This window comes from Dermacentor andersoni, chromosome 4 (genome assembly GCF_023375885.2).
Source record: "Dermacentor andersoni chromosome 4, qqDerAnde1_hic_scaffold, whole genome shotgun sequence".
Lineage (NCBI taxonomy): Eukaryota > Metazoa > Arthropoda > Arachnida > Ixodida > Ixodidae > Dermacentor > Dermacentor andersoni.
In genome coordinates, this window is record NC_092817.1 from 51,680,669 (window position 1) to 51,708,431 (window position 27,763).

General features: G+C 50.6%; 1 protein-coding gene across 4 annotated transcripts in view; it reads left to right on the plus strand.

Annotated features, from left to right (window-relative positions):
- Uch (Ubiquitin carboxyl-terminal hydrolase) overlaps positions 1-27,030 on the plus strand; it is an 88,971-nt gene extending 61,941 nt beyond the window's left edge. For 2 of the 4 annotated variants that reach the window (XM_050184320.3, XM_050184322.3), the window contains 2 exons: positions 18,192-18,297; positions 26,758-27,030. In XM_050184320.3, coding sequence (XP_050040277.2) covers positions 18,192-18,281 — 90 coding nt within the window. In that variant the 3' untranslated portion in view covers positions 18,282-18,297; positions 26,758-27,030. Of the gene's footprint in view, positions 1-18,191; positions 18,315-26,757 lie in introns of all 4 variants that reach the window. The other 2 variants (XM_055073750.2, XM_050184321.3) reach the window with 2 other exon arrangements.
- The last annotated feature ends 733 nt before the right edge of the window (positions 27,031-27,763 follow it).

A 27,763-nucleotide genomic window follows, 5' to 3' on the forward strand; every position in this document is an offset into this window, starting at 1 on the left:
ATAGCCTCTCGTTCTTGCATTATTTGTGTCCTTACGAGGGTTTTCTCACGGTAAGAGCAGCGATTTCGTTATTGCAGAAGCGCGTCTGACTAATGCAGCTTAACCTCGTGTTCCTCTTTAGCGCATTCCTTCACGAGGTGTACCTAACTTTCTTAGAATAACGATGACAAGGAGTAACTTTATCAGAACGGACGTTTTACTTTCTGTCTATCGCCACTTCATTTGAAAACTGAAAGAAGTGTTGTGGATTCCTGCGAGAAATGTTATTTTTCGAGAGAGAGATCGCCAAGGAAAGCCAAGATAGACGGAATATATATATATATATATATATATATATATATATATATAATGTGTGTGTGTGTGTGTGTGTGTGTGTGTGTGTGTGTGTGTGTGTGTGTGTGTGTGTGTGTGTGTGTGTGTGTGTGCGCGCGCGCGCGTGTTGATTTTTACTCACGTGTATTTGCAGGTGCGCAACACATACACACACGCGCAGGCACGTTTCCTGTAGCGTCGTGGTAAAGAGCGCATCTATTAACGTGTTGCCTCTACTCTTACCGCCGACGTTAACCTTTAACGCGCGATAGGCACGCATAGTTCGATGCGGGGAACCGGTGGTATACCGCTATAGCGGCAAAGCGCAGTGTGCTGAATCGTCTAGGTTTTAGCGAATTTACTTACTGCTGGAAGCACTTCTTTCCAGTTGCATGCTCGAAGTACAACTACCGCATCGATATGGGTGGTTCAGGTAGCCGAAATTTTAATTGTGTACTTTTCAAATGCCCCTCGTGATAAATATACTGTAATTTGCGCAGCATTTCAGGGACAGCTTAGGGGAGGTCGTGGATACGTGTACGTGTCGGTTCGTGATCGCTATAGCATTTTTTATCCGCACCCGTTGCACCGCCCGTGCCTTATAAAACTGGCTCTCGATAATCACTGCTTATACTGTATAGCTTCGCGCAGTGGAACGTAAATTACCGAGGCACGCCGCTTCAGCGACCGCGTAGTTTCAGCCATGGTATGCGCAGCTCGCCTTGCAGCGCGCCGCCTCAAACGCAGCTTTGCGCATACGTATATGCGTGTATTCCTATTAGTTCCGCATCGCCGGAAGAATATACGCGGCCCGCGTCGCTCATTTCCATTCTGCGTCGGCAGGAAAGAAAGCAAGAAAAATTTATAGTAAACGCCTGATTGCGTTTGGGTTTTCGCCCCGCTTATCGAAATTGCGGTCATTTTCTCCTCGTCTCTGTTTCTCCTGCGCTATATAGCTGCGCGCCTCATAGACAGGTGAATAGGGGGAGGCACCCGTTCGCAGGTCGGCCGCGGCCGTCTCCGCGTTGCTTTTATCTTCCGTCCTCGCAAGCTTCCCGCGTTCTCGCGTAACAAAGTGCACGCGCTAACGGGCCGTATGCAACGGTCCGGCGCCGTATTGGCACGTTAAAGATCTTTCATTTTGAGCGCGTTTCATTTATCGACTATAGCCGAACTGGGTCAGCGGTTCGGGCAGCGAACAGATAAGGCTGGTTCCTTTCTGTGTCTCTTCCCCCCCTTTTAGTTTCGCATCCTCGCACTTTACGGAACAGTTGTATAGTGCAAGGGGACCCCATAATGCGAGCGCTTGCGCTATCCTACATTTACGTGCTATCTGGCTTGTATATCAAATGCGGTGGTGGTTGTGCGCGCGCTGCTATTCTTTGCCGGCGTCGGCAGTGCGCGTGCAGTCTCTCGGAACTGTGCGCTTTGGCGCGAGCGATATTAATCGGCCGTGATGTAAGGTTTGGTTGATGGGAAGAGGCAGTGTCCTCGTGACTTTGTGCATAATATAACGCGTCGGTGAATATGCGCCCAGGGAAGCCGCGGTCTCCGTGGGGGATCGAATTACCGCCGTGAAAAGGCGGCGTGCCTAAATTTCGCGTATGTATATATACTACACAGCTGGTGATCGAAGTTGACCTCGATGCGCTCGAAGGGGGGCGAGCTCTTCGCGAAGACTCTCCGCTGGATGCGGCGCCTCGTAATAAAGTGCATTCGCGTGCAGTTTTTCGCCAAGGTGACCTCCTTTGAGGATAGTTTAAAGGCGTAATTTCTGTTGTCTCTTCTCGGCGCGTATGCCGCGGACACCCAGCGAGAGCAGTTTCGTGAAGAGCACTTTTACGGGACGCACGTTATTATGGATATCTCTCGTGCACCCTTCACGCCGCCTCCCAAGCCGAGCCATGGCTGAGCCGGCCACGCTGATAACGTGACCGCTTACTAGTACCGCTGTCAAACTTTTATGCATAGGAAGTACTTCAACCGTTAATTCTAAACCGTGCGTCGAGCCTATCGCTTGTCGGGGACGACGGAGCTTCGTTTCCGTGTGCCGCCGTCAAAGATGCTGACGCACTGTGAAGCCGATACCTAGAGCCGCAGCCGCTCACTTCGCCACGGTCCGCGCGCACGGTTCTTTCGCATGAACCGCGGTTTAGAGCGCTGCAATACGCTAGCGCATGGGCGCAGTCACGTGGTTTTATTTCATATTTCGCGGGCTTTCTTCAAACGCCGGAAAAAATCACCAAGCGTATGTACGTTGCCACAAGAAATTGGATCGGTCGTTCCTGAAGCCCGTCTACAACCCAACGAAACGCACTTAACCCTAAAGGGAATATTAAAAATTTTTCATAATTCATCTTAGTTAATTGACTAATTAAGCGGAATATAAAGATACTTTCAGGAGCGCCACATGACGGCAAACCATATGCTGTTGGTTTCATTCAGCTGCGGCTAACCACTTTTTTAAAATCCTTGGCACAAGTTATGTGAAACACCCTGTATATACGTTGTTAGCAAAAGCGAAGCCCTGCGCGTGGATTTGCCAATTTGATGGCACATTCTGGGGAATTCTTGCGCCTGCATCGGTTGAGTTGCGTAAATTGTATATAGGGGTTTATTATGCAATTAGCAGCTCTCATACAATGTGTCATATTTAGGAATAGTGGTGCTATGCGCTTCAATCCACATGCCGTGATGTAGGGTTATAGAACAAGCAGATGTTTTCAACTCGACGCCTGTTGTCGAATTTTCGTGGCAGGCTTAGTTTTTTTTCCTGTACTGCTAAACGTACTAAGCGTTCTTCAGTGCAATTCAGTAACTTCTTTTTCAAGAACGAAACAAAGAATAGAGGAGAGTAAATGAATAAAATTGAGGCAAATGACGATAAAGGGGCAATTAAGAGCAACATTATATCAATTCAGACTGGTGTAGTATCTTGTGAAAACTATATAGTCGTTCCTTTAATGGAAAAGGGGTATTAATTAGTGTAGGAAATGAAGGCGGACTTACCGTTTATTGAATTTCGCGCCAGTACTCCGTCTTCACTACGTCAGTGTGACGTCACGGGTTTAAAAATGTTCTCTCTTCTAGCCCGCTTTGGGGCCTGAAAAGCTCTCACAACTTCCTAGCTTGAGCCTTTAAGTGGTTCCTTCGGAATGCAATGCAGCCCCTATACCTACTGTTAAAAAAAATTGACTATAGCCCACTAGAGGCTGTCGAAAAACCGTGACGTCACGGTGTTCTGGTGCGGCAACTCCAGTGCGGCGGCGCCACCTGTCTATATATATACTCGTCTTTCATGGTCTGACGAACGTCCTCTAACTGCGGCTGTTCTACTATTCTCGGAAGCGCATGTGTTTTATTAAGACTGCGAACATACCTCTTCTCCCTTTCAGGGGTTTGATCAAGCGACGTTTATCACCGTGCACGGGGACTGGTTTATAGGGCGCCGCGATACCGCGGCTCAGACATCGAGACACCCTATAGGCGGCGGCGTGTTCGGGCACGCCACTGACGACTTGCAAGGGCCGCTGAAGACACATGCAGTTCGATCGCTGTCGCGTATCAGAGGCGATATAAAAATTTCTGCAACGATGTTTAAAGGGACACCAAAGGCAAATGTTAAGTCAAGCTGCAGTGATAGATTATAATGCTCAAGAGCGTCTAGGCGTCAGTCTCATCGCGCGCAGAGCTTTAGCAAGCGAGAAATTGAGTTAAGTGCAGGACACCATTTGAGACTCCCGGGACATTCGAGTACTTGCCCGATGACGTGGGCACTCCTCATTATATTTCTCATCCACTCGTAATGAACAGACAATTGCATTACATTACAAGACGGAAGAAAATGGTACTTATCCGGTGCTATAAAATTTTTTTAGAAAAAAAGAAGGGAACCCACTGACGTTGCTTTTGACAACGACGCAGATTGTCGAAAGGTTCTGTTTTCGCTAGACTCTGCGCCGCCCGCGCTTTCACGCTTTTGTAGTGTAGTTACCGCGTAGTGTGGCGCTGGTCTCGCTGGCTCGCGAAACGCACACAAACTGCAAGTGGAAGACAATGTCACATCCATGTGATGTCGCGGGATACCCGAACGGTCCACTCCACTTGACCAAGAACAGCTTCAGCGGCGAATCCAACTCACTGTCATGACTCGATTTCTGCATGTGTTCCGCGTATTTGCGTTTTGCGAAATATACCGTAGCGCCGTCTGTCGCGCGGCGTTTTGCTCACCGATACGAGTAAAGAGCGGTGATGACGTATGCAACGTCACCACTCCCCACTCGGAGGCGGACAACTTGAATTGCGTTAAAGGTAGGCGGACTCTTCAGACAGGATCTTTTCTCTTAAACTTTAGCAGTCTGGTGAGAAAATAAGCCATTCTAGAGCGTAATCCACCTGCCGTGCTGCGACTGGCTGCTGTCGAAACATTCATTGCGCTTTGTTCATCGCGGATGGTGGCGGAGTGGAGTTGTTGCGAATTGTCACTGTTACCGCTGCTGTCGCAGGACTCAACCCGTATGTAACAATAACTCTCCCCTCCCTCGTAATGTGGAATCTGTAGCTTTTGACACTCGAAGCTGCAGAAATTCCGTTGTTCAGCCCACATCGCTCACATTAGCTTAGGAATTTGAGAGCAAGGCTGCTAGAGCACAGAGCGCCGGCAAAAGCTTTTGCCCTTCGCGGGTCGGCTCTGGAGTTGTGTGAACTATTGAGAGCTGAAAACCGAGCACGGCAGCAAATGCACAGGGCGGGCGCTGGAGCAAGAATAGAGCGACATTCAAGATATATATATATATATATATATATATATATATATATATATATATATATATATATATATATATATATATATATATATATATAATCGTTTTAAATGCGTAAGCATTTCTATGCTTACCCAACGAAAACCGGCCGTCAGTCCCTCCGTCACGCAAGACGATCGCATTCAAGAAAGGGCCCGCAGCAACGAGCAAATTCACCATCGTGCTGCCCCTCGCCCCAGCGCGCACTAAGCGGCGATAACACAGCGGTCACGAAGCTAGCACCACTACCTCGCCGCACTCTGCCGCCATTGCAGATTGCTTTCAAGATAGGGGCCCGCGCGTCTCGCTTCAACGCGAACTAAGCGGCGAGAACACAGTGCACACGAAGCTATCAGCATTCGGCACTCTCTGTCTCCATCGCAGCTCGCTTTCAAGACAGGGCACGCGCGGCCGCGCCATACGCAGCCGACGCCGGAGTATGCAGTTGACCACGATTCATAATGGTACGACGCGGATGGATAAGGCGCTAAAGAGCGAGGACGGCTTATAATGATCGAAACGTGTTAGCGCACGTGGGCCGCCACCTGCGGCAGTTTTCTTGCGTCATCGATTCACCTTGCGCCGCCGTCCGCAGCAGTTCTTGTCGCCGCATAGGTGTCGTTTATACTGGTCGAATCAAGTTTCATAACAGTGGCACCAATGCTTTCACATACTTTAACAACTTCCAGAGGAGTTCCTACGTGGATTTTTATATATATATATAACTCCCGGCTTCTCCTTTCCTTTTTTTTTTGAATGCACAATGTTTCAAATATTAACCCAACTTTCTCTATGTAATGGTTTTCATTTGATATAATTACCAATGATACGTATGCTGTCAAAAACTGATTCGCACTCACATCATCTGTATAGATTGCGGCGACTTTCGGATGTACTGGTGTACACTCACATTATCCGCAATACGGTCTGGGCCAATCAATGCGGGCACCTGCGCAGTTTGTTCCCTCAGGCGATTGTTGACGCAAGGCACTCTCTATAGCCGCGATGTAACGTCCGCCGCATGACAAGGTGTACTCGGCGCTCGTCCCGTCTGTTTCTTGTTGCGTCTTTAGCCCACGTATTCAAGCAGCCAACTATAGCTCAGTTTTCTGTCTTAGTGGCTATACGCTTCTTTAATTCGCCGAAGACTGAACCACGCGCGTCGTCTTCGTCACGGTCGTTTCAGTGGATTGTTGCCTCGAGCATCTCATTATGGAACAGCGTCTTCCTTCGCCGCTTCGCTCCTTCGGAGACCGCGGTCGTCGTCTTCGTCGCCACGGTGCCCGTCTCTCCTCGCGAATGGGCGCGTGTCCACCGGGGCGCGACAAGTGCGTCCCGCCCATGCAACTAATATACGCAGCCGCGACCAAGCAGCAGCAGCATTAGCCGGGTGGTCTCGCCCGTATATAGTAGTACGCGAGCGTATTACGCAGGCCTCTCGCGATGGCCGCTGCCGAAGCGGGGGTGTCGGCGCGTCGTGACGGGACCCTCCCAGTCCCCACACCGTGCCACGCGACTCCATTCAGAAGCATCGCTTTTGCCCCCTCAGCTGCCTCTTGCTCGCCGCCACGCGATGCGTGGTCACGATTTCTCCGCGGGCCTCATCGGATGCCCCGGTGGCATGATAGCGCTCGTGCCGCAGCCTTGTGTGTGTGCGCACCTCTCCACCTTGTGCGTGTACACGAGAGACGATTTCATTCACTGCTTCCCTGTGCTTGTACTGCGAATGAGCCGCGCTACCATTCAGAAGCCGTCGTGCTTCGGCTACTGCTGCTCCGAGGGCGCTGTAGTCGGCGCTGCGCATTTCGGCCCTCTGATTAAGCGCCATGTGTAGCAGCGCGTCGAGGCGCGTTTTACATTAAGGGTCCCTGATGAGATGTCTCCACTCGATGGTTAGAATTTAGTGTGCAGTAACGTTTACGGTGCCTTTGTATACTTAGGAAGCAAATATCCATTCAAGAAAAGCAGTCAGTGCGTTCGCCTGCCGAAATATATCTTAAACTGCTAGTCTAATGGGCTGGTATTGCGTTGTCGGCACGACTACGCTGGAGAGTATTGAGTAAATTACAGCGTATTTCTTATAGACTAGTGTAGTGTATTTGCGTCGCCCTCACGTTTGTTTTGTGTTGATAATTTAGCCTTTTGGGCTCTCTGAAAAGGAGTTATCGCATCACCATCAGGCCTGCCATGAGAATGACCTCTGAGTGTACATTGTCCGAAGGCACGGACCACTCGGAATTCGGCCAGGTGCAATATCCTATGCGCATTGTCATAGAGATCGAGTATGCGGAACTCTTTTTTCGAGGCGCTGTCTTGCATGCGCTCGATCGTTTCGCGCTGTATATAGGCGAGGTAAAGCCGCGCAGACCTCTTTGACCTCAGCTGCGTTGACGCCGGGAGATATGACGGACACCTGCGGTCTAAATGGCCGATCTCTATACTCCAGGGTGCGTGCCACGGGATGAACCTAATGCACGCCGAAGCGGCATTCCTTTCCTGCAACACGTAACAGCCGCATAAAGGCGTTCGCGTGTCTGCACCCTGTGTTCTGTGTTCGAGCGATGCGGGATCGCGTGGCGAGATGCGGCGGGGGGTGGGCGGCCTCGTGAGCGCGAGCGCATCCATCCATCGGACTATCGGATCGCGCGACCTGTTGCTGCCGCTGCATGCAGCAGTTTTGCAAGATTTGTGCAGCTGTATAACACCGAGACGGCGGGGTCTACGAGATCGGGTGCCTAAAAAAAAAAAAGAAAGAATGAAACAAGTGTATCTCCTGACCTATCGCAGGTGGGGGAAGCTGCGGCGCCATCGCGCGCGCTATGGCTGTGTTTCGCTGCGTATATGACCATGCCGTGCGTGGATCTTCTTTTCTCGGTTGCATGAAGCACGCGTTGCTCGACTCTTCATCTCGCTCTTTCTCTCTCTTCTCACTGGTGTTCGCTCCGAAAGGGGACGCGTCGGTTCCTAATCAGAGCCCGGTCGAGCCGCCGGGAACGGTATCGACCCGGATGCGCCGAGGTCGCATCGTCCAATTTGGTGCCCTCCTACCGGCCTGCCCGTCGGCGCGGTGCTCTCTCTCTCTCTCTCTCTCTCGACATGCGTTCTTATTTTCGGGGACTATTTGTGCCTTTTTTTTTTTTTTTTTATACTGGCCGGTCTAGCGCGGGCAACCGACCGCTTCTCTCTTCTGTGGCTGCCGAGCTCCCTCGCGCTTCGCTTATCCATCTATCTGTCTATCCCGCGGGGTCCTTTTGTTTTTTCGGAGGTTGCCACCCCTCTCGCGTGCCCCCCCCCTCCCCTTCCTCCCACTTGTTGCGCCGCCGCCGGCCGCCACCGCCGCGTTTTCGGGGTTGTTATTTGGCGGGCAAGGTCATCTCTGGTCGAGTCTCGGGCCACGCCCACCGTTGCCAAGGTGCCACGGACGCCTCCGCGGCTGAGACGCGCGCGCCCGGTGCCGGCTATAGTGCTGCGCGGGGCATTACACGCGTCCTGCCTCATCCTGCCCGCTCTCTGTGCGTGCGTGTGTCTTCTGTAGAATAAGGGGGGCTGCTGCATATGCCTCGGACAGTCTATAGCCCCGGGGGCCCGTACGCGCGTACGACGTGCGCAACAGATATGGAAGCCAGCGCCAGGTCCCTTCCTCTTCTCGCCGTCGTCAACGTCGTCGTTGTTGTGGCGGCTGCAGCAGCACCGCGATCCTATACGCCCACTCTGCCCCTCACTTTTCTGTCCTCGATCTCTCTCTTGCCTCTTTTATTCCGCCCTCCTGCACATTTTCATAGGAAAGACGTTAAGAAAATGCGGCCCTTACTAAAACGCCCTGGCTGCATGCGGTTCCTTGTGAAAGTTGTATAGCTTGCCTTAGAAAGGAGAAATGAGGGACCTTTTTTTTTTTTTTGTGCTTTTCCTGTGCCGTCCGCGATGGCTGTCTGGTGCAAATTTCGGTAACACACGTTCCTTTTAATGTGTGTTCTTGGCGTGTCGAGACGCAGAGGTAATTTGTTTTCTTTACCTTTGCTGTGCCTTTGGCGCATTTTTATGAGGAATGACGCTCTGCTGTCGAGGGGTCAGCGGTCATCGGCGCAGCTAAGAGTCGCCGCCGGGAATAATGAGCGAGACGGGTGCGTACGCCTATGCGTCGCCTTGTGCGAATGACGGGTTGCGGCAAGATTGAACAAAAGATTGCTTGCCCCCCCCCCCCCCACTGAACTCAGAAGGCCAGCCTGTGCCGAAGTCGGATAGGGGGAAGGAAGAACTTGCGAGCGCGCTGGAGGATCTTGCGAGAGCAACCTTTTAGCTGCGCGCCGACAGCTTGGCGCCTGCTGCCGTTCGCTTGAAGGAGTACATGAACACTTTTTGTGAGTCTGCACGTGCTGCTGGAGGTTTGCACGTGCCTCTTGCGTAATGCTTGGCTTCCAGTTATAAATGTCGATGCCTGGCTGCACGAAGATGAGCGGCGACAGCTCGGGTAATGGGACGGTAATGGACAAATTGTGGAATCCCTGCCACTCTTGTCCCAATAGCGTTCAAGCGGCAATATAAGTCGTTGCATGTGATGTGTGGCGATGACATTGTGAAATTACCCCATTTGAATTGTGTTCGGTCCAAGCAGGGCAAGGACAATTCAGGGTCTTTGCGTGACGCCTTTGTCCTACAGATGGGCGAAGCTCTGAATGTTATCATTTATGATGGTGAAATGTGATGGTTGTATCGTGGCGGTATGATAACGATGACTATGATAAGGCCTAGAGTTCGCGTTGGTGACGTGCTCGCCTTGATGTTGTGGAAGCCATCGGTGGTCTTTCGAGGGGTGCAAGTAAGGACAGTGAACAAAGAATCGCACGGAGCTAGTGGTGTTCGGCCAGTGTTAAGCAAGCTCTCGAATCTTTGATACACATGTCGCTTAACTGGCCGAAGGATCAAAGTCACCGCAATGAGAAGACAAAAGAAAGGGAGAACGCACGTGATGGCACAGAAGTGTCTACTCAAGAAGAAGTGTTCGACTTTACAACATTGCACTGCGGGAAAGCTACAGGAGATAGCTTGCAGACTTAATTTTACGTAAAGTTTACACCCTTCTCATAATTGGCGCAAGTTATAGAGTTGATCCAAGCCAAACTTGGAAGAAATTTGGGAATAAATTTGGCGCAGGTGGACATGTGTAATCTTTCCGCCGAAGCGTTTCAGAGAGACTTTTGGTAGAGTATAGTTATTAAAATAGCTATCGATAACTATGGGTTTGGCTTCAAAATGTAACCACTGACGTCTACAAATGCACACATTTTGATATAGCGTAACCATCTCCCAGACATAATTTCACGCTTTAATGTGCGAAAGGCTGGCTGATGTCTTCGGCGTCTAGGCAGAGAGACCAACAGAGTGCGAGCTCGCTTTCCCTATGTATATCGGTGGCCAGGCGCCGGTTCCGAGTTTAACTTTCCTGATATTGGAGCGCCCATTCGGGTTTTAGAGGTTCGACAGTGCTGCTCCATTGTGACGATAGGTATACAATTTAGACCTCAGGTTATATTCTGCCTGCCATTATTTTTCGCCGAAAACAAGTTGTAGCCGATGTCCGGTTCGCCATAATAACGCCATAGTTGCGTTTCTGCGTAGTCAAGCACGTCTTGCCTTGTGGTTCAGTACGTTTTACTGCTGAATAGAAGTTCTGTTTTCTCTGCAAAGTCTACCGTAGTGCCTGAGGGGCGCGTTCTTCATTGAAATTTGCAGCGCTTCTTTTGTCGATGCGCCATTCTGCCTGGTTGGCTCATGAAATGTTCGTGAACACTGATTCCCACAGTGCGGCCGATCTGCGTAATTCTGTGGGGATATTTGTTTTGTCGCATACAAAAAGGAATATGCACTCTGCTACTAAAAGCAGTTGATACAGATTCAATCAACCTGTATACTTTGAAATGGTGAAAATTTTGTAACGTTTATATCTGCAAATGCGCGAGCCACATTTCACCGCTACATATATGTGTGCAGAAGTATGTGTCTGAAAATCTAGGCTTGCTTGTATACCTTAATGTTTGTCCCCGAGCGCTCTATATATATACAACGTCATGTTCTGTTTACGCATTTCACATTTTCAAAATTTTCACATTTTGTGAGTGTTCAATAGCTGGCCAATTACATGTGTATCGAGTGTGAGTTAATTGACGCTTTCTTAACTTGAGCACATTAAATCTCTACCGAGCGCACTCATTAGAAATTGACGTTGAAGTGAATTTTTGTTGGCTCAATGTAAATTTGATACGCAGTCAATTGAAACTCAAAGTACATGTTTGTGAACTGTATTTCTGTATACAGTGTTTCCCTGATTCAATTTTACAAATGTGTTGATGCGCTTCAGGTTGTTCGGGTGACACTGTGACAGGCAGCAAAGTTGCTCGTTCGACCGCCGCGCTAGTTTCGTCCTGTCTGTCCGGTCATTTTGTGGCTTGTTATAGGATGTATCTTCAATGCTTAGCGGCGCGCCCAGGGTACAATAGACGTTAGCATGTATAACGGTCCACATTCTCACATGTGACCATCGCTCCTAAACGAGTGCACGAGTTCAGATTTCTTGAATATTTTTTCTCGTGCCTAATAGCGTGTTATAACATGCTGCCTAGCGGTGCAGTTAGGCGTATATTGTCCTCGTGAATCTTATTAATAACGAACACCACAAGGACCTCGTGCGGTGATGGTATAATTGTCGCTGGACGCGGAGTCTCATTAATATCAAGACTACCTTCAGTCCCTATAAAAAATTATTGAACAGTCCAAGTCCGCGCGGTTTTTACCATTCTTTCATCTGGAAAAGAGTGACGGTCACCTATAATTGTATAGGTGGCCACCTCCACGATACATATAAGTATAAAATGTGTAGAGCTTAGTAATGCGCCTCTCAAGATCGCTAGCGTTATATTATTTGTCGGACTTCGCGGTCGATGCGCCAAGCTGAGATGAGGGAAAGTGAATGGGTCGTTGCGCCGCGCACGATTTGTGAGCGTCGCGCGCGCTTCGTCAGCGAACGTCGGTGACCGGATTCGCGGGGAAACGGGCAAGGTGATCAACTCCGCGCCCTGCCACCAAATCACAGTTGGAGTCGCGTATAGTCACTCCGCATTGTTCCACGAGCTCTAATCACATCACGTTTCATCGAAATGTGAACGCGCTGGTTGGGAAACACGGAATTCGAATAGGTTGAGTATATGGCCTCTCAATGTCTGGGGCACAGATCAATTGTTATCGAACAGAGTTCGTGCCCGTACAGGATACCGCGATTGCAGCGCACAGTAAAGGACGACGACGCAGAAGCTCTCGTCCTTGTTGGGTATGCTATGCGTGCAAGGAAGAAGCAGTATGCGAGCGGGGCGTCCATCGAGACGCACTCACGCAACTTTATTAAAAGAGGCAAAGAAATTGTGCCGCGCGATCCCAAACGAGGGGGTCAACGAAAGGGTCGAAAGCGAGGGGTTCTGCAGAACGGGCCTGCAAGCCTTAACGATGCGACCGCGCTCGGTATAATGTCCCGGGCATTTTTATGGTTCTGCCCGTTAAAGGGCATGCGATGCGATGGAAACCGAGAAATGAGACGGCCAAGGGGGCCGCATTGCGTTGTTTCTCGAAGGCGGGGGGATAGACGGAGGAGGGGCGAACTAGGTGGGGGGGAGAGGAATGGCGGGGGGGGGGGGGTCGAGAGTAGTCATCTGAACCGGATCTGGCAACAGCAGCAGCAGCAGCGATGCGCGCCGTATGGTAGCCGATGTGTAGCAGCATCAGCAGAAGCGGCGGCGGCACGTTCCCCGGAGGCGAGGCTGCTTGCTTCTGCGTGCCGTGCCGCGAGCCACCGACGCACGGCCAGCCAATAAGTGCCGCCGTATTTATAATGAAGGGAGGACAAGAAGGAAGGGAGAATACGAGGAGCGGGGTGGAGGGGGAGCCCGGCGCATGTTTCTGGCGAGCGTATCAAAACGGCCCGAGGATCGCCCGGGGGCGCGCTTCTCGGGACAGTGCGGGTCAACGCATAGGGCACCGACTGCACGCTCTTCTCCGGCTTTGACTGCTATTCTTCTTTTGTTTTTTTCGGCGTGTTCTGGCGAAGAGTGAAGCTTTCGGCCCCTAGACGCTCTCCGCTCGTTTGCCTCTATACAGCTCATACACTTTTGCTTCTCTCGTCGTTGTCTCCAGCTTTCTTGTCCGTTTGCACGCTCACGCATGTGCGCTGCCCATGACTTTCGTGTCCGCGGCGATCGACGATGGCGCTTGGCGTCCCCGCCAGCGTTTCGCTCCACTGGGCGCGGATCGTCCTCCGCCTGTCTCCCGCTCATTTTCCGCCTCAACTCCCGCCGTATAGCTGCGTATACATATATGCGGTGAACGACGCCGATCGCGCGGCGTGGATTCGCCGCCGCACGCACGGCCGTCGTTTTCTTGCATTTCCCCCTCTCCCTCCCGTTTCCCGCCGCCGGCCGGTATCGGCGTAATGAAATGTAATGGGACCTCTTGCCGGCGGCTGGCTACGCAGCTTCGGCCCGTGCCCGTTCTGCGAACACGTTTCTGCTCGTGCTGGACTGGTTTGCGTGTTGGTATAAGGCTGCGTTTGTCACCGCTGCTAGTATTGCCTTCTTGCGCGGCTGTTGACATTACTCTCTCTTTCCGTCTAAACGCTTGAGCTGAGAGAGAAAGTGTTTGTACTGTTTCCCGTGTTGGTGTCACGCGCTCCGGTTTCTACACACGCTGACACTTTTTTTTTTCTTGGCGAAGCAATGGCGTGTGGCATCTTGCTTGCGATGACGGGCTATTGAGTGCTGGTGGAGCAGGAGTATATGGCCCCGTTCTTCGGTCGCATTTCAGTTCTGTATAGCTTTCATATAATACGTAGCTGCCACTTATTCGCGGTTCACAATGTTTGTTGTATAGCAAGTGGTTCAAACTGATCTACTGGCGCTGAATACTTCTGACTGACGCTCTGCGTTTAGTGGCCAAACTAAGACCGATCCTCATAACTATTCGTTCCCATGGACATGTTCAGCGCCCTGCCGACAGCTGGACACCGGCTGTGAGACGAGCGCCGGCAGTGAGGAAGAAGGTTGACGGGCAGTTGTGCGGAAGTGCGTATAGGCCGTATCGTTCGTATAACGTATTGCAAGACACCGGCCTACACCGCACTGCAGCCGGTATTGCATCGCTGTACCGTGCCGCGAGGGCGCGCACGCCGTGCCGGGCACAATTAAGCATACGTCTTCATTGTCTATAATTACGGTGCGAGCGTTCTCATGCACCCACGGATGTGTGCAGTTCTTTAGCCCCCTGCTAACACGTAACAAGGGTCCCCGAGGGGGCCCAAGTTATTTGCTTGGTGATTCCTGATGGTAGAGCCGGGGCTGTGTTTGTATTTTTTTTTTCGTCTTCATTTCTTACGTCTTGCCTTACACACTTAAACTTCCGCAGCGTTCGCCGTGCATCTTGCGTAATTCTTCGGACAGCTTTTCTTGCGTCGTCGCGAAAGAGCACGAAGCATTCCACATGATACAGGCAACTGTATACGCTTCAAAGCCGCCTGGCTGCGGGAGACACGTAAGTTCGTGTCTGGGTGCTGTTCTTTCTTTTTTTTTAATGTTGTTTCCCCCAGGCTGCGCAATCATCTCTGACGACATTTAAATAATTGCTTTGACTCGGGACCTTCCATGCGAGATGCATGCGTGACCGCCGCGGAGCGTCCGCATAGCGATCCGAGCGCCGTGTTTGTTAATGCGTGCGCTCGCGTGTATGTCTGTGGCGTGCGTGGCTCCGAAACGGAAGACGAAGAAGGCGATACACGAGCTCGCATGACGCTCCATATTCACCCCAGCGTCGGGTTCTTTTTTCCCCCGTTCTGCGCGCAAGCGTCTCGATCGCTTGCTCGAAGGTAGTCGGCGTACAAGAGGAGCTGGCATTAGTAGCAGTATAGGGTATAGCTGTGTAGTGTAGCAGTGGGAAAGGTGGAGAAATATGGGGGAGGAGAAAGCTGCTTCATCGGCAACGGCGGCTCATGTAATTGCGCATGCGCGGCACGCACCCGGATGCAAAGGCACCTGCTGCGCCCATTGCGCGGCCCTCTCCTTGATGCTGCTGCTGCGCTCCTGCTGTTGCAGCTTCTGTGGCTTCTTCCCTCTTCTACACTTTGCACTCGTATGCGTGTGTATGTGTAGCAAACAGCGTGTATGTGCTTTTCTTGCCTGCTATGAACGCAACGGAAGCTTCGGTTGGTTCGATTTGCCGCTTCTGCTTGTCTGTATACGTCTGCCACCGGTGCTTGGAGGGTCGCGCTGCGCTTTATAGTTGCTGCCGTTGATGCTAAATTGCGAGCATGGACCGGAAAACTGCTATTTCTCTGGCTCAGATTCTTTTTCCCTCTCTCTCTCGCTCTCGTCTTTGCCGTTCCATCTCCTCGTGGCTGTGTCGGGCGCGGCGGAGGAGTAATTTGCCCCGAGCGAGCGCGCGCACAGGGCGCTTCTTTTTTGTGACTGATGACACCGCACGCGAGCGGTCGAGGAGTCGGCTGTGTAGCCGGACCTTTCACGTCGCGTAGTCAGTCGCTCGCCTGTCTTCGCCTCGGTCGCTGCGCCTGCGGTATCCCCCCCCTCCCCCCACCTCCCCCCGCGCGCTCCATTCTCCGCCTCTGTGTGGTGCAATGTGGCGCTGCATGCGTCGTCGTCGTCGTTGTTGTCCGCTCCGTGGCTTTCACGGCAGTCGCGCGCGGCGGTAATTAAAATTTGTCAGCCTGCCTGTCCCTCGGATAAATGTTTGAAATTGATAGCCTCCACTTAACGGGCGCGCAAGTTCGCCTTCCCTTCCTGTCGTGCGGTTGTTTGTTGCCTTTTATGTCCGTGCGTGTACGCCTTTTCTTATTGTACGTATGTGTTTTTTTTTTTCAATTGTCGCATCCCTCTCTGTTTCCCTCCGTCACTGGGAATATCACTGAGTCCACTTCTCGCAGATTGATCGCTAGGGTGCCATGGTTTAAAGTGCCCACTGTTCTGGTTGCTATTACCGTGTTTCGTTTTATTTTTTCTCTTTGTCTTTCATTAGATGGTTGCAAGCGGCCCTACATATGTGTCCGTAATAAAGAAGAAGTTATACAGAAACGGTGTACTTTGATGTTTCTGCATATGTGTCTATAGCGTTTCGTCTGTATTCAAGCAGCGCTGATTATATAAATTTATTTGACCATGTAATTGTCGTTGTGCTTTTATGCAAAATTTTTCTTTTGCTTAAGCTTCTGCAGGGTCCGTTTGTGACGGTGTACATTCCCATACGGGTACAGTATAGTGCATACTGAAACGTCTCTTGCATATGCGGCAGCAAAGAACGCGCAGATATTGTAATCTGGTCGCACCGAATAAATCTAACGCAGAGTTTAAACGGGTCCTTAAAATAATATTCTAGATTTTAACAAATGGCACCAGTGCCATATCTCTATCTCCTAGGGATTCGGCTCTTACAATCTCTTTAGCGCAAAGGTTAAATTTGACACGGGCTGTATTTTTATGGGGGGGGGGGGCAAAACTATATTTGTAAGACAACGTTACTTAAAGTACCATCGACTGTAAGCGCATTCGACTAGTTCCGTCTATGCAACGGCTCCTATATACTAAAGCGCTCCGAGTTGCGTTTGGTTGGAGTGATTGCAAGATTTGCCTGGGGACCTGCTCAAGTGAGGTTGGCATTTTGGTCATTCGGAGGCGTGTTTTACGGCGGCATTGTGACCGAGCGCTTGCGGAACTGTCCGTCAGTGTCCGTTCTGGAGTTAGCTGTTCCGACGCAGAGAGACATGTCGAACATATATCGTCACTGCGTTTTAAATTTGCTCGAGTGTGCGATGATGATGATTGAACGTTATTGAGAGCGGACGAAGTTGTTTGGTCGCCTTCCTTGCGGCTGGCCTCCTCAGTCGAAGAAGTCATCTGACCTGCCCGGCTGCCTTTGCCTTTTCACCAGTTCACGCTGGTCATCAGCGTTGGTCATGAGCTGGTCATTAGGGTTGAGGCTGATCAGCTGGGTCTCCCACTGCTCCTGTGTGGGGGTGGGGATAGGGGGGATGTCGGTGTTTCGGTTTCATTCCCATATACCTGACAAAAATATTTCGAAGAGAACTCTGTCGATGTGGTTTTGGCTGTGCGTTCGCCCGGCTGTTACGTCTATTTTGCGTTCGTCAGGCGGGGAGCCCTGAGACTCCAATGTACGGTGTTATTAATTGCATGCGTTGCTTCTTTTTTAAATAGTTGATGGCGTTTTAAGTTTAGCGACGCTTAGGAGACGATGACTTTGCTACACAGGCAACCCATAGTGAAAATACCAACCAACCAACAAACAAACAGAAGGTATGACATATGGAAACGATGGGTTTTTATACGTGTAGGATCCCGTGTTTCATATGGTAATATTTTATATGAGGGTTATGAGGCATCTTTTTCTGTTTCTTTTTTTTTCCGCCGAGAAGACTTCATGTGCAAGCGCGTAAGCTTCCCAGCGGCACGGCGTACGTGTCCTGCCGGCGTACGGCGCATATGTCATTCATGGCTGTCGTTCCCAGCCAGAAGTTAACGTGCCTATAACGCATGGAAAAGGGCAAAGCACGCGATTGTCTGTCGCAATAATGGGGATATAACGCATGTAATAACGGTATATGCCCTCTTCCTTATTTTTTCTTTTTTCGCCGTTGTCGGTGCCGTTTGACTTCAAAGCCAACGTTCACGACACTTTCAACTTCGATACACGTCGGGGGAATTTCTCTTCTGTGGTCTCCTGGTGGTCCAAACCTACCTTTATGAATGTGTTCTTTGGCTGTGTTTCATATGGTTGGCTAAAAAAAAAAAAAAAGACGGTGGCGAGGTCGTAATATTGTCGACCTGCTGGTCTGACATTGCTGTTTGCTAACCGAAAGTTGTTGCTCTACGTGGCGTGACATGATGAAGATAACAGTACTTTAAGACAAGAAAGCCTCGTGCCTTCTTTATTACCGTGGCCTTGCCTTGATGCACTTCAGAAACGTGTGTAACCTTCTTTTTTTTCCCTCTCTCTCTATTTCTCTCGTTGTTTTCGCAGGACGCTGCCAAGGTGTGCCAGGACTACATCGCCCGTGATCCCACAAACCTCAACTTCAACGCGGTGGCCCTGTCTAACACTTGTGCCTAAGCAACAGGCACTGCCCGTGCGTAAGCGATGAGTGTGAAGTGTTTCATTTGCACGATTGCCAGATGTGTAGTTATACCGTATAATATTTGAAAACTAAACTGAGATTTCGTGAACGTTTCGTAGTCATATATTTTTAGCTACTGAAAAAAAAAAAAACATGACAAAGGTATCTTTCTAGACAGAGCAGCGGGTGATATTTTCATCGTGACACTTCATGAACTGATTCGAACACTTGCTTCATCGTCAGGAACCCGGAAGGTGGTGTCCCCAAAAATCCATCAATTCAGTACACGACACAAGCTAGTCAATTGGAGAAGTACGCGTTAGGTCTCGTATTGTTGGTAAAGATGTTCCACACCCGCCGGAAAGGTTCGTGAGTGGTGGTGCTAGCTAACACTCCCAGGGTTAGTTCAAGTAGTAAAACATAAGTACCCAAGAAAGCGGATGGGAGAACGGCGCCGCGGTAGCTCAGATGGCAAGAGCGTCGCACGCGTAATGCGAAGACGTGGGATCGTACGCCATGCACCTGCGGCAAGCTGTTTTAACGCGAAAGCGTTAAGGAGCCTGTGTCGCAGAAAATGCGGTGTCTGCGGCGGACGTCTTTTCGGCGAAAAGGTTTTCGAACCACCCAGGCCCTGCATATAACGCAAGGAATTTATTGGAATAATTGAATTTATCAAGCTAATATACACGGAAAAATCGTAAACTATGACTTACACACAACCTACAGACATGGTCGCTCTCGGATTGTTATTTGACTATACGAGAAAACATAATTCTGTTACGCGATAACTCAAAGAAACTCCTTCTCGAGCGTTTCTACCATTCACAAACCAAGCGCCATTTGCGCGCGCCGGCGCGCGGGTGTCTCGGGGGCCACAAAGCGGCGGTTCCTTGCAATACCTCGAGCTGGCGCTCGCCTCTGTCGCATCGCGGCGCACGCAAGAGGCCGCGTTTCTACCAGAAAGCCCGCCTTCGTGCATAGCGTTCGCGGCTAGCGTTTCCCGGTAAACATTACGGTTACACACGCTCCAGTTGCCGGAAAGCGTGAGAAGCAGTCAGGGATCTTTGAATACTATCGCGTTCCACTCTTAAGGTCGGTGCTTAGCGTCCTCCAATTTTTTTCATGTACTTTCACTTCCATTAATTTACCATTTCTTTAATTCGTTTAGTAAGTACAAGTAATTTCCCCTATGTTATTCTTGGTGTCTGTAAGGCCGCATTGGTTGTTTGTGTATTTCCCAAGTGTCGCGAGTCGCCCACGTGCTTTGTTTATAGAGAGGGGTCCACTCCCCTACGCTACCGAGGCGCAACCGTTTGTGTTTTATGAGGGGTCAGAAGGCCCGCGTGGTGTCGGGTGACGAGCTACGGCGCGCTACAGGGGGGCGCGGTACGGATTCGTAGAAGGCGCTATTGTGCGCACTGAGTTGGCATTCCGTCGTCGGCCATAATAGGTCCACACAGACAAACCTTGAATGGGACTGCTGTACGCGGTGTTGTGGCGAGTAGCTCCCGAGTCCCTGGCTGGCTGGAGACGCCGCCGAGGTTTAGAAGGGCCAAGCAATATTGACCACGTGCTGCATGTACGGAGCGGGGGTCTGCTTCCCTATGCATCTGGGAGGCAACCATCGGGCTTTGTTGCTGAGTGCTGAGAAAAGCCCGCGTGGTGTCGAATAACGACTTGCAGTGTGCGCTGTAGAGATGCAGTGGCGCATTCGGAGAACGTCGTCTTGTAGACAATAAGCAACGGATGCCATGGACGGTCGTAATTCTCCCAACGCGGACAAAACCTGAGTGGAGCGGCGGTACGCGGTGTTGAGTGCCCCGGCTTCCGAGACATTTGTGGCCTAGAGACGCCACCAAGGTTTGAGACCACCAAGGTTTGTGGGGGTCTGGCGTGTTTTGCTGAGGCCGTCACTGACTACGTATAAATGAGAGAGGAACGGAGTTTCAGGAAGAAGGAAAACAGTTTCCGATATGTTTACTTTTAAGAGTAAGCCCATCCCTTTGGGTTGCGGCTCAACAAACTTTTAACTCTCACTGGCAACTGCATCTGTGTGACGGGCCAACGGCCCTACCGCCCTTTTTGTCAGTTTGAGCTACAATAATCGGGACGATATGCTGTCCCTGAGACTGGGCTGAAATGAGGATTGCTGATAGATCAGTGAGGCTCCGTACCATGTACGTTAAAACGAGCCTAGGCTCGAACAGCCATTGAGACAGTTGAAGAGTGAGAATTTGTTTCTCAGTTGTTCAAGTTGTAATGCATTTGTTTTATCTGCCATGTATATAGAAAAGTTTACCTATAAATATTTCTTGTCCAACTGATCTCCATCACTTCCTGTATGCATTCGATCAACAACTGCCGATCATCATCCGAGAAAGTTCACATTCCAACGGAGAAGCAAGGACAACAGACGAACGAAACTTTAGTGTGCCTTTGTTGGCTTGTGATATGGTAGTGCAAGAAGCTCGAACGGTGGATTTCGCTCTTTAATGAGTGAGCAGCTTGGGTCTTTCCTATCGCTACCTATTGTTCTGGTTCGGATTATAATGCTCTTACGCGGCCTCTGCTAAACATCGATATATCGTTTGCTTGGATTGCGTACTAAACGTCGCCTGCTGGTTTTCGCGGAAACCCTTGCACCAGTCACTTTGTGATATAAACATAACTTGGTTGATTGTTTAGATACGCTGCTAGGGATGCGTGTACATCTGCGTACAGGCTGATCAAAGGGCCTTGGTGCTCCATTTGCGAAAGTAAATATCCGAAAGTTAGTATACATGGATTTTAGAGCGCTTTCTGGTACTTATGCTCTAAAGGATGCTGAATCCAGCTTGTGCATGTGACTGTGCCTTGCTTATATAAGGCGCACGTGCAGATTCGATGAACGATACGAACCGTGCAGTCGGTCAGATTTTCCCACCGGTTTGAGGCGTTCGTAGACACGTCGTTTTGTAACTACGCTCCATCTCCTTCGCACGGCAGGATCGTCCTGCCGTGCATCTTGATTGCCGTCCGTTTGCTAGGCGGTCGTGCTGGGTAATCAATTCTCCGCGCGCAACGTCATCCGCTGGACGAAACAGCCCTTGTCGTGCCGCAGTCTTTCAACCGTTCGCGCGCATCCTTTCTTCGCGCTGGAACAATGCACGCGTCGGTCGGGGAGCTGTTTTTGCTTCGACGTTTGCACGCACGAAGATGCCCGATGCCTTTAGTACTGTGTGGCTCGCTGCGGTCACTCGGAAACAAAGAGGAGCTTATAGGTGGCCGCAACAAATGGCTTGTACTGGCTTTATGCGGTCGCCGGGCGTTTTGTAAAATGTCATTCCACGCTGGCGGTCGGGCTCGTTCAATTCACTTGTTTTCAAAGATCGCGGCTACCCGGCGGTTGTCACGCGTTGAGAACCACCCGCCCGGCCTGCGCCACCGGACACTGGAATGCCCCCGCGCGAGATTCTTTCGCGTGCCATCGCGCATAGCGGCGGAAACAAAAGGACGACGGCCGTTCGAACGCACATTCGCGCTTGGCCGTTTCTGGGTGCGCGCAGCCCTTTCACGGGCTAACCGCCAGCGGCGTGCTGCAAAGGACCTGTCCACTGCGTACTCTTTTCTATATACCTTCTTCCGTGTCGGCTAATGTCCTGCGGTCGCGGTCCACCGGTTTCTGTTACGAAAGGAATGGATGTAAAGAGATTCGGGAATAAGTAGGGATAAGGCGCTCAAAGGGAATAAAAAGAAGAGAAAGAGGGAAATGGGAGCGAAGAGAGGACGCAGGAATTTCGCTGCGACACTTTCACCTTTCTTTTTTTTCTTTCTCAACCCCCCCCCCCCCCCCCCCCCTCCCTCGTTCAGCGCTCGAGCTCCTCCGTTTCGGAACCCGGAACTCATTCGTCGAGCGGCCCAACCCAGGTTTTCATTGTTGCACGCGTGGTCCGGCGGCAGCGGCCGGTTCGTCCAGGAGGAGAAGCCTCCTCCATTTTTTTTTCTTTCCCCCACAATGGCCGTCGTCGCCTTGTGGGGAAGCCGCTGGGAGAAAGTGGAGGAGAGAGATGGCGCGCCGCTTCCTTTTTTTTTTTAATTCCCCGCAGTCCCGTCTGCCTTTTCTTCTGGGCCTTGCGCGAAACCCTCATCCTTTAATTTTGATTTCTGTTTGCTTTTTTTGGCGAAGCGTCGTGCTTCGCCGGTGGCTCGGGTGCGGTCCGTCCGGCGGAACGCCGATAGTGCGCAGTTTTGTCGCCACTGTGAAGAGCACCTTCCATCTTCCCTCGTTCTGTGCTTTTGAGGTCTAACTCTCTGGACTTACTTTCTTTTTCTTTCCCGCTTCTCCCTCTCTGTTGCCGCGTCGTCGGCGCGTCTCGGACTTGTATACGTTGCCTTCGCACGTGGGCGCACGTTCTGTTCTTCTTCGGGAGCAGCAGCGGCAGCACCAGCGGTGTGTGTAGGTGGTATCGGCCTGCCCGGCTGTCCGATGGTGCGTCTCGTCATCGCGGCTGCTGCTTGCCATATTGCACGCCTGGTCGCAAATCTGGGTCACTGGTGGCAGACGCTGGACGCACCGGGCTCGCCCCATCTGCGCCCCGTGCAAGAAGCGAGCGCCTCTGAGCCCTCGGGGCGAGGCCCTCGCTGCCCCCCGCTCCCCCCATCAAAAGCAAGACGGCGGCTGCGGGGGCGGCCCGGCGGCTGCCTGTCGCGCACGCGCCATATCGTGTTGCCCTGTTTGTCATCGCGGCGGTTCTGTTGTCGTCGCCTGCTTCGTCGGCGTCCAGGGCATTGTGACAGTGCAGCTTTCCCTTCGTTCGCTCGCTTTGCGTTGCTTGTATCACCTTGTTTCCTTGTCACGGGGACGAACTTGGGAGGCGCTTACGCGACCTACATGTCGTATGTATACGAAAGGCGCTAGCTTGGTACACCATGGTTGGCGTCATCGCGAGCCTCGAGGTCCGCTGCTGGACGAAGGCGCTTCCCTGTGTTATGCAGTTATTCGCGTCTTCATTATCCATGCCGAGCCGATTTCCCAGTCGTCACTCCCTCCCTCAAGTGCATTACATCCTCAGGCAGCGTTTGCTTTCATTTGGCACTCATTCTCTCGCCTTAATGAACCGGCTGGTTTCTACTCTGCGCGTTACATGACCAGCCCAACTACACGTCTGCCTTGCCCTATAGCATATCATGTACCCCGCTTGCTCTTTAAACAATACTGGCTTGTTGCTGCCTCCTGATGATGTGTGTATCACCTTCCGTGCCATCGATTGTGGCTCGGTCAGCAGTTTCAAGTTTCTTTCTTATCGTCCAGCTTTCGGCGCCATCGATCATATACTTTTTTAAAGGCTACCTACCTGTAGGCTGCAGCTCATTGAGTTTGTCATACACGCTCTGTCCACTTTTGTTTGGTCTGCTTGTACAGGTGGGCACTAATGTTAACTTGTGGACCTTACCTTCGGAAGCGAATTCCTTACGGTTCTGACGCTTCAGCTGCTCCTGGTGTCTCTTCATTCGACAACTTGAGAAAAGTGAAACTGGCTCTAAAAATCTGCTCCTCCTCGAGCAGCTCTGGTCACGCGCGTTTCAGCTGGTTCGAGCTGAACGGCGCGCCCGTGAATTGGTATTCTTCTTGGAAAGTGGCCGAACGAGAAGGCGGTCGCTAAATTCTCGTGCCGATAATTTTTACAACTATAGGTGCGCAGCTTTACGCGGCTGTGCGGAACTTTCTAATTAAATGGTGAAGCGGAACTATTGTTCTTATATAGTTCGACTAATTTCTCTTGAATGTAAAAGGCTACGTTGGTGACCCAAGTAAGCATTGTGCGTAACTTGTGAATCGATTCTCAAAATGTCAAAAAAGGCGTTTTAAGAAAGCGAAAGTTACCTACATGATAGGAGTACAGTCCGCTTTCTTTAAGGGCGAATCAGAAAGCATGTTCTTTTATTAGATCAGAAAGCCTGTTCTTTATTAGCCAAAACAAGGTACATGCAGGTAATTACAAATATACGTAATATTCTACGTACCTTACACTATTTTTCCACATAGCCCCACATCGGTTCAGACATTTGGGCCATCGCAGCACTAAATATGAGATATGCCTCTGCGGTAGAATCCGTCCGGCTAACTGTGGAACCACCGCCAGACTGCTGTCTTGGCTTCATCGTTGCACGTGAATCGCTGTCCGACGACGTACGAGCACTTCGTCGCTCGTACGTCGTCGACGTGTGAAGGAGAACCGCCATCTTCAACAAGTGACAGCAGCGCCGTGGCGTGGAGCTACCGGCAGATAAGGCCGGGCCGGTCCTAGAAAGGTCCACCGCTGGGAATGGATATGTTGACTTCGCATTTACAGCCGTAATTTGGCTTTAAAAAAATAGGGGCAAATACTTTCTGGTTCGCCCTCGTATAAGTACAACCGCTGCCAGCGACGTAGTCTAGCTTAGAGCATGACAGTTTAGTAGAGCGTTGTTATTTAGCTTATGATTCAACGGCATCCCTTCTTTGTCGGACGAAATGGGGAAGAAAAATCGCTGCTTTCCTATACTTGTGCAGATTTCAGCGGCACCAATTTGCCCCGGATAACGATGATCGCGCCTCATTATCGCCACCTGCTCGTGAGCAGCCTGTTGCCGCGTGGCGATCGCGCTCCGGGCTTCTCGCGTCAGTCAGGTGCAGCGTGTATTAACAGCGAGGTTCCGGTCCCTCCCTTTTGCCACAGGAAGTGTCCGGAACGGGGAAAAGGAAAAAGAAAAACCGAAAGAAAATGGCGAAGAGGAACTCTGTATAACGGGGGTGGTATGTGTGGGTGGCTCATTCCCGGAGCCCGGCGGCTGGGGTCGACACGAAGGAAAAGGGGGGAGCGGACGTCACTTCCGGTATGCGGGGCCCAACCTGCACAGCGTTCGGCAGGCGTGTGTGCCGCGCGTGGCCGGCACGTGTCCAGTTCCGGATGATGAGCTCCGCCGTGCTCTGGCGCGCCAAAAGTCGTGATGGCCTGCGGCGATATTGCGGCGGGCCTGTGTGCCGAATAGGCCCAGCTCGCCTAGGGGAGGAGATGAGAGTACGCCTTTGCTGTTGCGGGGTCGTGACTCGGGCGTGATCGTCCCGAGAAAAAAAAGTGAGGCGAATGAGGGGGGGGGGGGGGGGGGGCGGAAAAAAAGAAAGGTGTGCGTGTGTGTGTATTTGTGTGGGTGTGTGCGTGGGGGGGGGAGGGGGGGGGGCGAGCGAGCTTATTGTAAGCTGTATAATGTATCTTTCTGCCATGGCGCTTTTTGATTTTCTAGGTTCGGGCTTAAATGCGCAGACCCGTTAGGCTGTCTCCGGCTAATCGCTGGCGCTATAACGCATGGAGCGGCGCAAGGCGTTTAGCTTGTGTTACATAGACGCGCCAGTCGAGGGGGCGGGAAACGTTGCCGTTGGTCCTCGCGCACCCCGCCTTTGATCTTCATTGCAGGAGACGTCGTGGAAGCATACATTGCCGAGTGGTTAGCGATGCGCCTGAAGTGCGCTCTGGCCGACTGGTTTGGCCGTTTTTCTTGATTTTCGAACTTGGCTCAGCGTGGTGTGTATGCTCGCCGTAACGTCTTGGTTGTTGCGAGTTTGCGTCTTCTGACGGCAGCCGATCCTGATATTTTACTACAGTAAACAGATGTACATCTAGTAGAGTGCTAATTTGATGCTCTGTCTCTCTCTCTCTCTCTCTCTCTCTCTCTATATATATATATATATATATATATATATATATATATATATATATATACATACACAACGAATGGCCAATTTTCGATGTTATGCCTTTGGTATCAACGAGTCGTCCCACTGCCAGCGCTCACGACGAATCTATGTTGGGTTTCTGGCCACTTACGACCAACTCTAGTGTTATCGAAAAACTTGCTGAGCGTAGACAGTGCACGAGTTACAAGAGAACGTAGCGCCAGGTGCAGGACAAGTAATATCTATAGAAGCCAAATGTCAAATGCGGCAACGTGGCTGCCGTGTGGCGCAGTGGATAGAGTGTTTTCATCTGGAGGTCGTAAGTTTGGACCCATCTCGGCGCATTATTTTTTCTCATTTCATTCGATATATGTGTCAATGTTTAAAAATAAGCTGCAAGCTGAAAGTTTGAGGCGCTCAAGATGCACTTGCTGTGTTTATTCATTTCGCTCCTAGTTCCGACCAGCCACCTAGAAGATGTTGGTCACCTAAAGATGCTTGTGTAACACAACCTGACTCGTTCAGGTGACAAACTGGCTATAACACTAAAGGGTGTTTAAATGTCTACTGTGTATTTCTAGCATTTGTGTTTGTCCTTACCACATGGACGTCGATCACTTGTCTACAGTGTGTTTTGGGGTGCTACATTCATTCGTGTACGGGAGTGATTGAAATGAATGGAACGCGGGTGAGGCGGGGAACACCAATGCCACTTATGTAGGAACGCAAGTGCTATTCGAATTGATCGTTTACATATTTGTGTCATTTGTTCACCACAGGTGTTCCCTCTCGTGGTGCAAGCAGCGCCAAGCAGCCAGCACCGTGCTGCCTTGTTCTCACAGGCTACTTGCCTTTCGTTTGTTTTGCTACGAATGCTTCAGAGCAGCTCTGTGTCGTGAGCGGAGCTCGTACTTTTTTTACCACGCTGCTAGAGTTCAAGCAAGCTCTGCAAGAGATAACAAGAGAAGAAGAAAAAAACTTGATGTGCTTCTTGCCTTGCTGCTTTCGCAGATGTACTCCGCCTGAATAAATCGTTCTTGCAAAACAATGAATTGTGCATGATTACGCTTGTTTATCACGTCTGTGCCTTCCACTAGTCGTGCATCGACAGCGTGTACTTCCTGTGGTCAATTCTGCGAGACGAATCGATGCTTTTGACAGCACGATTGAGGTGGACTAAGACCTTTATGACAAAACACTTTATAAAGTACCTTCGGTGGGTATATTGAACTTCCTGGTCAATGCTCTTTAATGCGATGGCGTTGACGGCCTCGTCTCGCAGAAAATGCGGTGTCGGCGTCCGGCGCCGGTGTCCCCGTGAGCGGAAATTCACGTATATATTTAGGTATATGTATATGCCACGCCTTGATATATAGCATGCGGTATATGCGGGTTATATTGCCACACCATTTTATCACTAGTTGCTCATACCTTACATTGTTGACAAAGCTATTTCTCGGAATTTTGAGAATGATAGCCCGCAAACAAATGTCATGAAACAAAATACCGATAGCGCGTGCCTTTTATGTTATATATTCTCAGACTGAAATATTAAAAGTGCGAAACAATAACAGAAACCTGCAAATGATATATATATATATATAAATATATATATATATATATATATATATATATATATATATATATATATATATATATATATATATATATATAAAATTTCTTTTTTTCTTTTTTTGTGGCTGTGGCCTTCCTCCGGGTTCGGCCTTCGCAGGATGCTGCGCTTCTATCAGAAAGCTAACCTTTGTGCGTAGCGTTTGCCGCCAA